The sequence below is a fragment of the Filicampus tigris genome, chromosome 10, assembly GCF_054856515.1.
Source record: "Filicampus tigris isolate MCC_2025a chromosome 10, RoL_Ftig_1.0, whole genome shotgun sequence".
Lineage (NCBI taxonomy): Eukaryota > Metazoa > Chordata > Actinopteri > Syngnathiformes > Syngnathidae > Filicampus > Filicampus tigris.
The window spans coordinates 21,736,147-21,749,821 of NC_141226.1; the positions used below are offsets into that span (position 1 = coordinate 21,736,147).

The 13,675-nt window shown below is 42.0% G+C and overlaps 1 protein-coding gene and 1 long non-coding RNA gene across 2 annotated transcripts; one reads left to right on the forward strand and one right to left on the reverse strand.

Annotated features, from left to right (window-relative positions):
- Positions 1-2,754: 2,754 nt before the first annotated feature.
- Positions 2,755-13,371, reverse strand: kcnj9 (potassium inwardly rectifying channel subfamily J member 9). Its single transcript, XM_086043087.1, has 8 exons — positions 13,099-13,371; positions 11,827-12,208; positions 10,585-10,798; positions 8,083-8,284; positions 6,871-7,063; positions 6,330-6,527; positions 4,888-5,018; positions 2,755-4,705 (listed from the first exon to the last, which is right to left on the reverse strand). The coding sequence occupies exons 2-8, from the start codon at positions 12,110-12,112 to the stop codon at positions 4,430-4,432; spliced, it is 1,500 nt and encodes a 499-aa protein (XP_085899213.1). The 5' UTR covers positions 12,113-12,208; positions 13,099-13,371; the 3' UTR covers positions 2,755-4,429.
- Positions 6,284-9,903, forward strand: LOC147141319 (uncharacterized). Its single transcript, XR_015088381.1, has 3 exons — positions 6,284-6,549; positions 6,629-8,302; positions 9,232-9,903. It is a non-coding gene; the product is annotated as an uncharacterized LOC147141319 (long non-coding RNA).
- Positions 13,372-13,675: the final 304 nt, after the last annotated feature.

Genomic DNA, 13,675 nt, shown 5'->3' on the forward strand with positions numbered 1-13,675 from the left:
GAGGATCCCTGGAAAGTTTTTTTCAGAGATTAGTCCCTGTGACTGATTTAACAAAATTAGGTGGACGTGTCAATAATGAAACGACACTTGGAAAAGTCTCAAGGAGTCTTGTCCGAAATTGAACCGGAAGTTGGCCATTTTGGTTGGGAGCAGCCAATTCCAGGGTTTGTATTAACGTATTCTCATTCATTGGGCATTCCGTCCCAGGGACAGTTGTAAACAATTCAATCCACTCACGATACTCCCAGCTGGTAAGAGGATGTGAATAAGAAATTAGCCAGTTAATGAGATTTAAATAATGTTTATGAATTATGAAACCTCTGCCGTTAGTATCTCTCCCACGGCGTACATGCGCGGACGCATTTTATATTTATTTATTGTTTGGTGGGACGGACTGACGAAACGTAAGGACGGAAGCGTTCTAGAATGACGAGGACGATTGTTATTTTTATGAATAAGGACTGCGGGACGATAGAAGGTTATCCATGCTTTTATCGCCAGTAGACTTGATTATTGTATTGGTCTTCTGCCTTGAGCATCAAATAGCTGCAGCTCATTCAGAACACTGCAGCTCGGGTTCCGATCAGAACAAAAAGATCAGAACATATTACTCCAGTCCTGAAGGCTTTACACTGGCCCTAAATCAGCTGCAGAATATATTCTAAAATGATGCTATTTGTCTACAAATCACAGACATTGAGTTGCCTTGTGAAATGTGCTATTTAAAAAAAAAAGCTGCCTTGTCTTGCCTTGCCTTATATTGCAAAGATGTTTTGCCTGGCTTTATTTTTTAAATTCAGACCCCAAACCCTCTTCCATTTAAAAGCATGAAGTTGGGTGGAAATGTCTATCATGACTTAAGGCTTATGGACCCACGTCGGAAATTGAATAGGCAGTTGTCTGTTTTGGTTCCAAGTAAGCCATTTTGTGAGAATTCCAGGGCTTCAAATGAGCCCCAATCACAAGCAAGTAAGTTCCCAAACACTTTGACACTTGTCACGAGATCATCAGGTGTGCCCCATGAAATGATCCAATTTCACTTAATTGGTCAGAAAATCATTATCTACAGGTATTCACTGCAAATATTGTGTCTTTGATCATCTGTGTCAGCGACATACTATATGCAGGCAGAACAATTAAATGCCCATACACTAGATGACAGAAAGTACAATTAAACTGTGTATCCACCTGTTGCCATTGAACTAAATAATTGTTTTGTGTTTAACTAAACAGGCCAATATTTCACACTAAGTGGGCACATTTGAGACAAGACCATCATTTATTTCCGTATGTATACTTTTTTTGGCTTGGTGATGGTTTCTGTGAGATTTTTCTCAGGTAAAAAATGTGCCTTGGTCAATAAAGTTTCCAAAACAAGCTTATCCGTCCGTCTAATGTGATTTGGAGCAATAGTGTCAACTCGACTTTAATGACACTGGTCAACTAATTTTTACTAAATTTAGAGATGCTTTTCGAACAAAAAAAATTTTTTTGCGTGCCGATTCTAAATCTGCCCTCGTTTTTTTTCTCCAGCACATCAGTTTTCATAATAATTGTAATTAATAATAACAATAACATAATATGCAGTCTTTCCTTCTACATTTCTGATGTCTTAGCACAAAAACAAAACCACTACAAATCTAACATACAGTGTACATAGTGATTACAAAAAAAAAGCATATACACATCACTGTTCAAATGGGAGGTGTTTGTAATATCTTAAAAAAAAATGATTCCATGAGGACAAATCATTTCAAAACTTTTTCAGCCATAAATGTGACCTATCACCTGAAAAAAATATTGCTGCCGTGGAAGCTCTACAACCGCTGAATTTTATTTGAGGCCAATCAAAGACACTTTCAACTGGTGGCAGATGTGTGCCGATTTCCCTCTAATATGAGTTTGAATGCGATTGGTTCATTCCGAACACAGCCACACCGCCAGGTATGAGAGGGTGTGTACACTTGTGCAACCTCATCTCAGTTCTTTGTTTTTAATCTCCCCTCTCAAAAAACTGCAGATATTTTCTGAACCGAGTTGTACAGGCTGAGGGTCATATAAAGAGTTTTTAAAATGATTTATCCTGGTCGCATTTTTATATCTCCTCCACCCCAAAAAAAAAATCTGTCATTTGAACAGGAGTGTGCAGAGATTTTATATCCGCTGTAATTGTAGACTTAGACCCTTTTAAACCTTGCAGTCACCCGCTTTGCCTCCTCTTGTTCTATTTTGGGACTGAATGGGTCACAGATGACTGCTATTGTCTTTTTTTTTTTTTCTTTTTTTTTATAAATGTCATCCCTCTGTGGCTCGACGTCGATGTTGAGGTCACTTTGCATGTCAAGGTCACTGTGGTGAAAAACAATGGCACTACATCTCAGCAAACGTCACTTCTTAATGACCTCCCCTTAGTCCATGAGCCCCTTTGGACGTCTGCTTTAAAACACACACACACACACACCTACACAGATACACACACACACTTACATAGATATATACACACACACACACTCTCTTGTCCCCAGCCCTGGTTGCCTAGGAGACAGCTGATGGGTTCCCCATCTCATAAAACAGCACCAATAAGGCCGCATGACAGCCAAGATCAGATTCCAGCGTTGGGGAATATTTGTCTTCCTCTAGCGGCCAAATTGAGGAACTAACCCAGCTGTGATTCTGCCTAGTAACCCAATCTGCTGACTTCTTCTGTCTGGCGGCAGCATCAATCTTGACAGGTACATGAAAGAAGGCAGTTACTCTGGAAGAACTACTGGAAATACTTTATTCTAAGTGACATATTAGTATATGATACAAACTATTGTTGTTATTAAAAGGATCAAGTAAAAACACCACGTTTATACTCAGCAGCCGGTTCGCAGGAAGTTAGGGTGTGACTTGTGCTTTGAATTCCTAGAGCTAGGCTTGCTAAAGTCAGGAATGGACCTCGGTCCGAACTTTTAGGGTCGCTAACACTCCGTTCCCAGTGTTGAATAAATTCAATGAAATTACATTTGTGTCTAAGGCCCTACTGCAATGTCCAATGCGACGTTTAAAAACCGACTATAGAGTCAAACGAGCCTACTCAGATTGTGAACTGTCGTGTAGTGTAAGGTGGTCTACTATAGTTTCAAGTGGTCCATTGTGGAGTCAGACGGCTGACTCCGAAGGTCTACTGTAGTGTTAACTGCGCTACTGTACTAACTGTGGTGTGAACGGTCTACTGTAGTTTCAGATGGTCCACCGTGATATCAGAAGCGTACTCGGATGGTCTGCTATAGTGTCAGATGGCCTATTGTGGTGTCAACTGGTCTACTGTAGGATCCAAAGACCTACTGTAGTTTCAGATGGCTTACTGTAGAGTGAGACGGTCCAGGGGACCAAATGAGTAGCCCACAGACCTGTTCTAAAAATACACCCTTAAAACTGCTGTTAAAAGTATCCCATAATGGGTTATTTTGGTAAATGGTAAATGCAGGTCTAAGTTGGGGCGCAGGTGAGGTAACACCATTTTGGTGAATTTGAATCGAGCCGCAGGCATACAGATTCTGCACTCCGCCACTAAAATGACCTAAGCATCCCTAAAAAGAGTCTGAATACGCCCACGGCCGAGACTAAATATGAATATGATCCCTGCGCTATATACGACACCACAGACACCCTTTTGTGTTCACTAGGGATGTAACGATTCAGCCCCGATTCGATTTGAATTTCAGTTCCCGATTTTCGATTCGATTTAAAAAAAAAAAAATTGCTACCATGCTTGTCTCTGTGCACTAGTGCGGTTCTGCAGCCATCCACAAACCCAATACGCAATCATGTTTGGCGCAAAAGCATCATTTCATCTACACATTCAAAATGTGCTGTGCATCTGGAATGAAAAAACGTTTCAAGACATCATTTTCTAGATGAATTTAATCAGCTCGATTTTCGATTAATCGGGGCGAACTGATTTTAAATCAATTTTCGATTAATCGTTACATCGCTGGCGTTCACCTGTATGTCCCGCTGCGTTAGGAATATCTTGAACAAACAGCGCCCCCGGTAGGCAGGAGCCCAAGGAAAAAAGCTAGCAGAGCAAAGCAGATTCACTTTTGGTTCTCCCCTGATTAATGCAAGTACAACCACCGCCTGTGTGACATCACGCAGAGAACAGTTGGCGCCCTTGCTAGAGCAGAGGCGTTATAATCTTCCGAGTTGCTTGAAGCGCATCATTCTTGTTAAGATGTTCAAAAACATCCTAAACTATCTACAGGCAAATCAAATGTGAGCAAATGTGGCCAATGTACAATATCCTTAAAACCGTGAGAAAGGTCCAGGGTGGTTAAAAGGAGAAACGTCCACAGCTGCTATCTAAAAAGAGAAAAAGAAACAAAATGTCTTCTTGTGGAGATCCAAACAAAATGTCAAAATGTCTCAGTCAACACTCTGTCATCTAGGCCTCGCACGCTGACTGGATGCTGCCGTTGGGTTCGCCGAGCCCCGCCGGTGGACAGCCGACGTCGGTCATCTCGCCGACGATGAAGGTGGGCGCCTCCCCTTTGCCGTTGGCGGGGGCGCTCTCGGGGGGCGGTGCCTGCGGCTCCTTGGTGGCCTGCTGGACTAAGGTGGGCTCCTCGTCCAGCCGGCTGGAGATGGACCAGTAGAGGTGAGCGTCCAGTCTCGCGGCAGCCAATGAGAGCTCTCGGGCCGAACAGGAGGGCGTGTCCACCTGGAGGCGGATGACACGTAAAAACCTAAGTTCAGCGGGCATCAAGGACACTACAGGATAACTACAGGATTTTTTTTTTTTTTTTAATTTGTGTTTACATCATGACATCATACGTTGCATGTGTCGGATGGTCGTCATAATAATTCTAATAATAAAAAAATCCAAACCGGGAGAGACATTACCTCGAAGGTGTGATGGAAAGCCCCGTAGTCAACATCGAAGAAACCCTCAGCCAGCGACATCATGGGACTGAAGCGGTGGCCCCATTGCACCTCCTCAGCCAAGTAGGAGCTCCGGGCCTGGCAGGTCATGCCTGCGGCACACGCGGCCAACACGACGCGCGTTACTCACAGCCGCTTTGGGCCGAAAGCCAAGACGGGAGAATTTCAGTGACGCGCCGGGTGATGAACGACGAGCCTTTATTATGAATATTCTCTGCGGCAGAGTTACGGCTGAAAAAACCCCCATCGGAAATTGCTGAGCAAGGAAATCGATAGCCATCTTCACCCCCGTAGCGTCAAAGAATAGCTCCAAACATTTATCATCCTCCTTTGGGTCCATTTTGCCGCAAGACAATCATTTAAAGAGCTTGCTAGGCTACATCTTTCTCAGGTTTACTACCACTTTGAATTAATATGACCACAATGCTTTTTTATTATTATGTATTTCAATATGCAAGGGGGTGAAAGAACAATTCGAGCTACAACGACGCACGTTTTTTTTTTGGGTTGGGCATGAGGGAGAGTAGGTGCGTGAGATGGCAATGTTTTCTCAAAATACAAAATCAGCATTCCACCTTCAAATTTAACTTTGGACTCACAAGCAGATGTTTTCAAATGCTTTTTTTAAGATGAGCAAGATTGTAATTTTGTAATGACGACTTTTTTTGCAGATTATAAAAATATTCAAAATGTATTCTTTTAACTTAAAGTGGAAGTCAACGCAAACTTTTTTTTTCCAAAAATATGTTCTATGCAAGGCCACTAGTTGAAACAGGGCGTTCTGATGAATATTGCGTTTGTGGAATAAGTGTTAATCCACTTGTTTTAGCCATCTCTGGGGGCGGCCATTTTGTCTTCCGTCGACTGAAAATGACATCACAACTGCTCACGACGACCAATCACGGCTCAGATTCAGAAAACAGGTCAGCCGCGATTGGTCGTTGTGAGCAGTTGTAAGGTCATTCTCAGTCGACAGAAGACAAAATGGCCGCCCCCAGAGATGGCTAAAAACGAGTGCATTTTGCTGCTTAATTTATATTCCACAAACGCAAAATGAATCAGAATGCCGTGTTTCAACTAGTGGGCCTGCCGGTAACATATTCCTGAAAAAAATATGTTTGCGTTGACTTCTATTTGAAAGTTCATGCAAAGTGAAAATAAACATGTCTTTTAAATTTGACGCCACAGAGAATAGCAATAATAATGTCAACAACCCTGCCAAATTTGAATGATTAAAAAAAAAAAAAAAAAAAAGTGTATTAAATAGGATAATTATCTTCGAAAATAGTATCTTATGCTTATGTTACAAATAAGAGATTTGAAAGCCTCAAAACTACGAGGCAGACTGGCTAAACACTTGCGCACCGTGCTGGCAAATTTGAAATTTCTTTTCACGATCTCACCTGTCGCCTCCACCATTCCCTCCAGGATGACCACGATCTCAAAGTCCTCCTTCTCCAGCTGCGCCTGCGACATGTCCCAGAAGGGCGAGTGGGCGTCGATCTCGTGCGAGATTACCAGCGGCGACACCAGGAAGAGGCGGTCGTCGCCTGTTTCGAAGCCCACGCTTATGTCCGTCTGGTCCAGAGGGATGAACTCGCCTTCAAAGGGTGGAAGCAGCAGGTAAAAATGTGAAATGCACAACCCGCCACAGTTCCAATAAGCACGAATTGCTTTCATAATGTCCTAAAACATACTACAGGGCTCCTGACTGCTGATCAAAAGACTTTTATCACCGGAACAACGCTGGCGGAATCAGGGCCTTGTGATGAATTGGGGTTAGCCTCATGTCGTTAGCTTCGGCTTGCTCGGTCACCGCTAATTTTAAGAATGTGAAGCACTCTGAGTTACGTTATCATATTTGAAACGAGCTCTATAAATAAAGTTTGATTGATTGATTATAGAATCAACGATGACAACGTGAGAGCGTGTCGGCAGCCTCACCCTCCTGCGTCTGCTTGGACTTGATGAGCTTGGCCCGCATGTTGGCGCCCACAATGTGCGAGCTGCGCAGGTCGCCCACCCGGAACATCAGGCACAGCTTGTCGTCTCGCAGCGAGATGACGGCGTGCTTGGAGAACACCAGCGTTTCGGCCCGTTTGTTGGGCTGCGAGATCTTCACGAACATGCAGCCCACCTGCACCGGCGACGTGAAAATCACAGTAGGCTAACCTTGCAACCAAAATGGCTGACAGCACGGGCATTTGGCAGTATAGGTGTGAAACGCATGCCAGACTCTCTGTTGATTGGATGAACTGGTGGCAGGATCTAATATAAAGTAAAACTAAAGTCTTTTTAGTTGCCAGAATATTAACAATAATATTTATTATCAATAATACAATATTTTACTTTTCTTATTTTAATTATACATACATATTTATATATCAATATTCATATTCATATTTGCATATTTATATATTCATATGTACATATTTATATATGTATATTCATATTTATATATTGTCGCTGTCCTGTGAAAAACACTTATCTCCAATTTTGGAAACTTTTTTCATTTTCACTTTAATGTGATGTCTGTAACGCGGAAATATGATTATGATATAAAAATAAGAAAATGAAAAAAATGGAGATAAGTGTTTTTCACATGACAGCGACGAATATATAAAATAAAGCCCACTCAAATGGTGATTTAGTTGCTATTCAAAAAGAATCATACTCCGATAATGATACTACTACTACTACCACTAATAATAATAATAATAATAATAATAATAATGCCCCCCAAAAGGATATTTAGTTATCAGCATAAAATTATATATTTTAAAATGATCATAAATAAAGCCTCTCATAAGGCGATTTTCTTACTAGAATAAGAATCTAGTAAAAAAAAAGATTATTTTTTTTGTATTAATTATTTATTAATGAACTAATTAATTGATATATTTAGTTGCTGGAATAATAATAATGAAAATAGTATTAATAAGAAAGAGAGCCAACTTTGACCTCATTACCCGGTCAAATGAGACATTTACGTAGGCGCTAGTTGCTAGGCAGCTTTCATAGGGCTTGACCGTTAAAATTGTGAAAAAATTGATATCGGTCAGCCACGCCCACTTGAACTGTTTGAAATCAGTCCAAAATAACACCGATGTGAAATATAGCACATCTACTCTGCATTAGGATATAACACGCGCTCACCATGAAGGCGTTGACCATGGAGCCCAGGATGGCCTGCAGCAGCAGCAGCATGGTGCCCACGGGACACTGGTCGGTGATGACGCGGTGGCCGTAGCCAATGGTGGTCTCCGTCTCGATGGAGAAGAGGAAGGCCGAAATGAAGCCATTGACGTTGTTGACGCAGGGCGTCCACGTCTCGTCCTCCAGGTGGTCCAGATCGCCCCTGAGCATGACGATGGCGGTAAACAACCAAATCCGACTCAAACATGCCCACTTTTAGGAATGTATGGATACACACAACTCAAATGTATCCCACTTGTCCATTTGTCAAAAAGACTGCTTTTACAGGCATGTGAAAGGGCTAATGGTTTTATTGACCCACCTCAGAAACCGTAAGGTTAGCATACTGAATTCAACCTAAAGTCTACAGCGCTTTATTGCCTTTTTGAACACTGAGTAAAGAAAACCAACAGCATAAGATGGACACGTGCTTCTTTGCTCATGTCTCTAACCATTCTGAAAACATAAGGCAACACTAGGGATAGACCGATTATCGGCACTGATATTTGGCTTTTTGACCAATATCGGCATCTGCCTTTTTTTTTAAACTCTGCGGGCCGATCCTAAATCAATTTAAAACTGTGGAGATAAAAACCAAAGACATGTGAAAGTTTAACATTTTAATTCTGTCATTTTGGAAATTTTCATTTACTGTAGAAAACCTAAGTTTCCATTTATCCTTTTTAAGACATGCTGACAACCCTGGGTGCGGCCCTGAACTTTTTGTTAGAATTTTATAACATTGATGTATATTGTCAAAAATGTCTTGAAATAATCATTTTTAAAACGTCAACATGCAAACCTGAAACATTGTTCAATAAACATGTTTAAAGACGTTACAACAAAGTTAAGAGTACATTTTTCTTTCGATTTTGATGCCAATATTTTCCTTTTTACTGAAAACTAATATCGGCTCCAAATATCGGTTATCGGCCTCCTTGACGACTAATAATCGGTATCGGGCCTGAAAAAAGCATATCGGTCTATCTCAAGGCAACACCACCGGGACAAACAACTTTGTGTGACATGAGCTCATGTCTCTTCTTAACTGAGTAAAGGAGTGAGCTAATCCATTAAAGTGGTGTTCATTTATACCATCTGTGTCCGAAGCGGCGTCGGTGACCAAGGAAGCGCAGAAGTAGCATCTCTCTGCCGCAGCCGGCGTTGGCGCTCCGTTGATACGATAAGGTCAGGATTTTACGAGGTTGAGCCCCTTAGCTAATTGGAGCGCGGCTCCTGCAGGAAGTGCCACGTGGACGTTATGCGACGATTGCTTTTTCTTTTTTCCTTTCAGCTTCCGCGGCAGAAACGCACGGGAGGCGTCGTCGCCGAGCGGTTCAGAAGAGGTGACGCAGCCGCCGTGGTCGTTTAATTAAAAGATGCGCGCTTGTGTTGCATTGATGTCCCGCCAAGTGTGGGATTGGCCGCTCCATTAGTCGTGTCTGGCCATAAATAAGATGCCACAATGCGAGTACAGAGCAGTTTTACTTGATGTGCGCCGCCGCTAATGCCCGCTAAATAATTACCTAATTGTCTCGAAGATGAAAAGTGTGTCAATTCGCATTTTGAGAACCGCAGCAGAAAGTAAAACGTTGTAAATATTGTTGGCAAGGTGTCATAAGTAAAGTGATATTAGTTTTGAGATATTTATAGCATTGCATCATAACAAAAGAGCAGGTTCACCACATTGTTGAGCTAAATGTGATCAAAATCAGAATATTGGGAACACCTCTGACCATGATGCAGAGCAGTTGGACATTATGGATGAATGTACCACGGAAATTTCCAAAATATTTCAAATGTAGGAATTAAAAATGCTTTTTTTCTAATCTAAAGGTATAATTTTTCATTTTTTTAAACAATAATTGTCATTTTCAGGATGTTTGATTATAAACAAAAAATGTCATCATTTGTTTTAATACATGAATATTTTCATTTTAAACGTGAACATGTTTATATCAATGTTTCAAACAAATTGACAACTTTGATTTCAAGCATAAAAATGCCTTTTTTTACATTTTCGTTTTAAGTGCAAAGACTTTCATTTCAAGTGCAAAGATTTTCATTTTGAACTGACCTTTTACGATGAACATAAATATACATGTAAATTTAAGCATATAAGAATTTGCTTTAAATGCAAATACGTTTCATTTGAAACATCAAACAAATTTTTATGTAAAAGCTAATTTTTCATGTAAAATTTTCAATTCCATGTCAAATCTGAATCAACAATTTGAATTTTAATGATACAAATCCTACATTTAAAACCAATGTTCATTTCAAACGTCCTTCCATTTTGTATAGCACTATAGCCGAGGCCTATCTCAGCCAATCTCAGCATTTTAAACACAAGAATCGTCATTTTAGACCAAAATGACTGAATTTAAAATGCAATAAATAAGTAACATTGAGACTTGTGAGGAACAACGCCAATGAATTAAAAGGATCAAGGGCAACACTCGCCTGCAGTAGGCGATGAGGTACCAGATGGCGCCGAAGAAGAGCCACGTGACGGCGTAGGCCATGACAAAGACGAAGAGCGAGCAGCGCCAATTGAGGTCCACCAGAGTGGTGAAGATGTCGGTCAGGTAGCGGTACGTCTCCCGCATGTTGCCGTGCTGCACGTTGCAGCGGCCGTTCTTCTCCACGTAGCGCTGCCTCTTGCGGCGAGCCCGAGCTGGTGCAAAGATACCAAGACAAATGTTTGGACATGACCATCCTAGATTGACTCGGTAGTACCACCATGAAATGTTTTTAAAAAATAAACTCCCAAAGCCAGTTTTGGTTTTTAGAGATCCTTCAAAAATGAAGTTGTTGATGTCTTGCCACCTGTTTCCTGAAGCTGAAAATTGGTCATTTCCTGAGCCCTGAGCATTTGTGATGTCATTTTCAGTCGGCGGAGTGACAAAATGGCCGCCCACTAAGATGGCTAAAACGGGGGGATTTTTGCTAATATCAGTCAGAATGCTGTGTTTCAACCAGCGGGCCTGCATAGAACATATTTTGGGGAAAAAATAGGTTTTGGTTGGGTTGATTTCCAATTCAAGTCAGCTCCATAACGTCACAACCAGATGGAATTTTTCACTGAACAACGCAGACATGTCTCTCATGGGTAGAGCCACAAAAAAAGTCTCAAGAAGCCATGCCAGAAAACACGAAAGGAAGTCTGCCATTTTTGTTTACAGTGGACATTTTGGAGGGTAATTTTAGGTCATTTCCAGAGATCCTTCAAAGATGGTCCAAGCCTAAAGATTTTGTCCAATTTCTGCATACGAGACAAATTTGGTGACTCACCATAAAAGTAAGAAACCCTAAATAAGCTCCACAAGGTCAGAACCAGAACAAATGTTTTTACTAAGCAACATGAAATTTGGTAGGCATGAGTTGACCCACAAAAACATCAAGAAAAATGAACAGACACTGAAAAAATACCATTTGAGTTTAAAGTGGCTATTTTTACAATTTACAGATGAACAACAAAGATAAACCTGATTGTGACATTTTGCCCAATTGCTACTAAATTTGAATTACATACAGTAAACCCGAATAATGGGTGATGCTAAATTGCCAGGAATTTTGAGTTTTCATTACAATGTGGTAGGATGGGCATGGTGGTGAAATTTGCTAACTGGCCAAAAACACCAAACTCTCAAAGCTGAACTCCACTGGGATGGAGCCGGACCAAAAGTCTTGAAGCTCGCTCACCCCATCCGAATCGCCCTCTCTCCTTCTCCGGCCCTTGGGGTTTCTTCCTGGTCTGATTGACTGTGGCCTGCCGCTCGGCCATCTTGGATTGGAACGACCGGTTCACTTTGGCCGCCTGGGTGGTGACGACGTGGCCCAGCTCCTCAGACACGTTGAAAACGCCGCGGCTGTCGGCAGGGGGCATCGGGGCCTCAGTGACCGCCTCCTGTTCTCCTTCCGGCTTGTGGTCCACAGGCAGTGAGAGCGACTCCGGACGCGGGGGCAGGACGGAGTTCTCCACAGCCATGATTTGCGCGTGTGTGTGTGTGTGTGATTGTGTTACTCAAATGTCACTTTGGCGCACTCTTGTCCACTGGATATTTGTTGTACTACCATTTGTTTGCTGAAACAGGAGAAGGAAAAAGAGGCAAGTCAGGCTATTGTTCTGTCACAAAGACTGATTTGTTCATCTCAAAACAAATACATGGACAGTATAAGGAAAACTACTCAGGTGAGAGTAGACGTCCGCCAAGGCCAAATAATTCTTTGGATCAGCACCACGTTTTGGCAACCAGTCCAGGGTGAACCCCGCTTACTGCCCGTAGACAGCTGGCGATACCAACCATCCTTGTGAGGATAAGCGATCGCCGGTTTGGATAATGGGTGGATTTTGGTGTCTTTATTCGAACTATTAAAGAGGAAGCCAACCCCAAAATGTTCTTTACAATAACATATTGTACACGCCCCCACTATTCTGCATTTTGATTACAATTGCGTAACGACTAATCACAGCTTCTGATGCTGAGCTGTGAACTGCAAGTTTTGGTTGACTTTTGAGGCATACTTTTTTTCCCCTCACAATTCTAAATTGTTCCATATGGGGGTTGCATGAGCATTAAGCATTGTGGTGAGCTAATTTTGCATATTTTATACAGCAGCTGGGGTGATGTGTGTGTGCCCGTGTGCGTGCGTGTGTAAGACTGATGACTCTATGTGCGTGTGTGCTATTTTCAATGTGCATTGCTATCACAGCAGGCCGTCTCAGGTGTCTTACATAATGCACGCAGCAGGGCCTGCCGTTAAAAATTCTTTATATTATTATTACAAACACCAACGAGTCTATTTGCACAATACAAATCATTTATGTTGGCGTGTACATCGTCAGACTGATGGAGGCAATCACAATGACGCACGAGCACAAATTGGCCACAATCTGTGAACGAGGTTTACGCAAGCAACGGTGCACATTTGGTAGACAAAGTGGTTGTCCGTTAAAACGATGAAATCTCTAACCTGATTAGTTTAACCTCGTTTCAAGAAGAAGATGGGTATTCGTCGTGTGGAACGCTGGTTCGACGGCTCGGTCCATTTTCGCCATTGATCCGGTGGATCGTCAAGGACCGAGAGGACAAAAAGAAGAGCCCTCAAACCTGAAAATAGACCTTGCGCCTTTCCGAGGCTGGCGTCTCGCTGTGGCGGTGAGGTGGAGGAGTCTTCCGCCTTGCGTGGATGCGATGGAGGCGGGCAGGTGTCGTCAGCCCAGCCCCTCGCACCGAGCCTTGCATTGCCTTGGTGAATTGTGCTGTAATTACCATTGCCATTATTTCTTAAAGAAACATGTACATTTGACCCCTTCACACGTTCAAAACTATGCCATTAAGCTTCTTCTTCTTTAAACTAAAACAAAAAACAACCGGAAATTTACGGTATACACTCAGTAGACAAAACATGAGGTACACCAATATAAACTAACCAGGGGACACTAAATGGTTTCATTTTTTGTTTCCATTTATATGCAGAAAATTAAATTGATATTCTAATGAACGCGAATGTATTACTCGTGTAATACACTTCCGAATCAGAAGTTGGC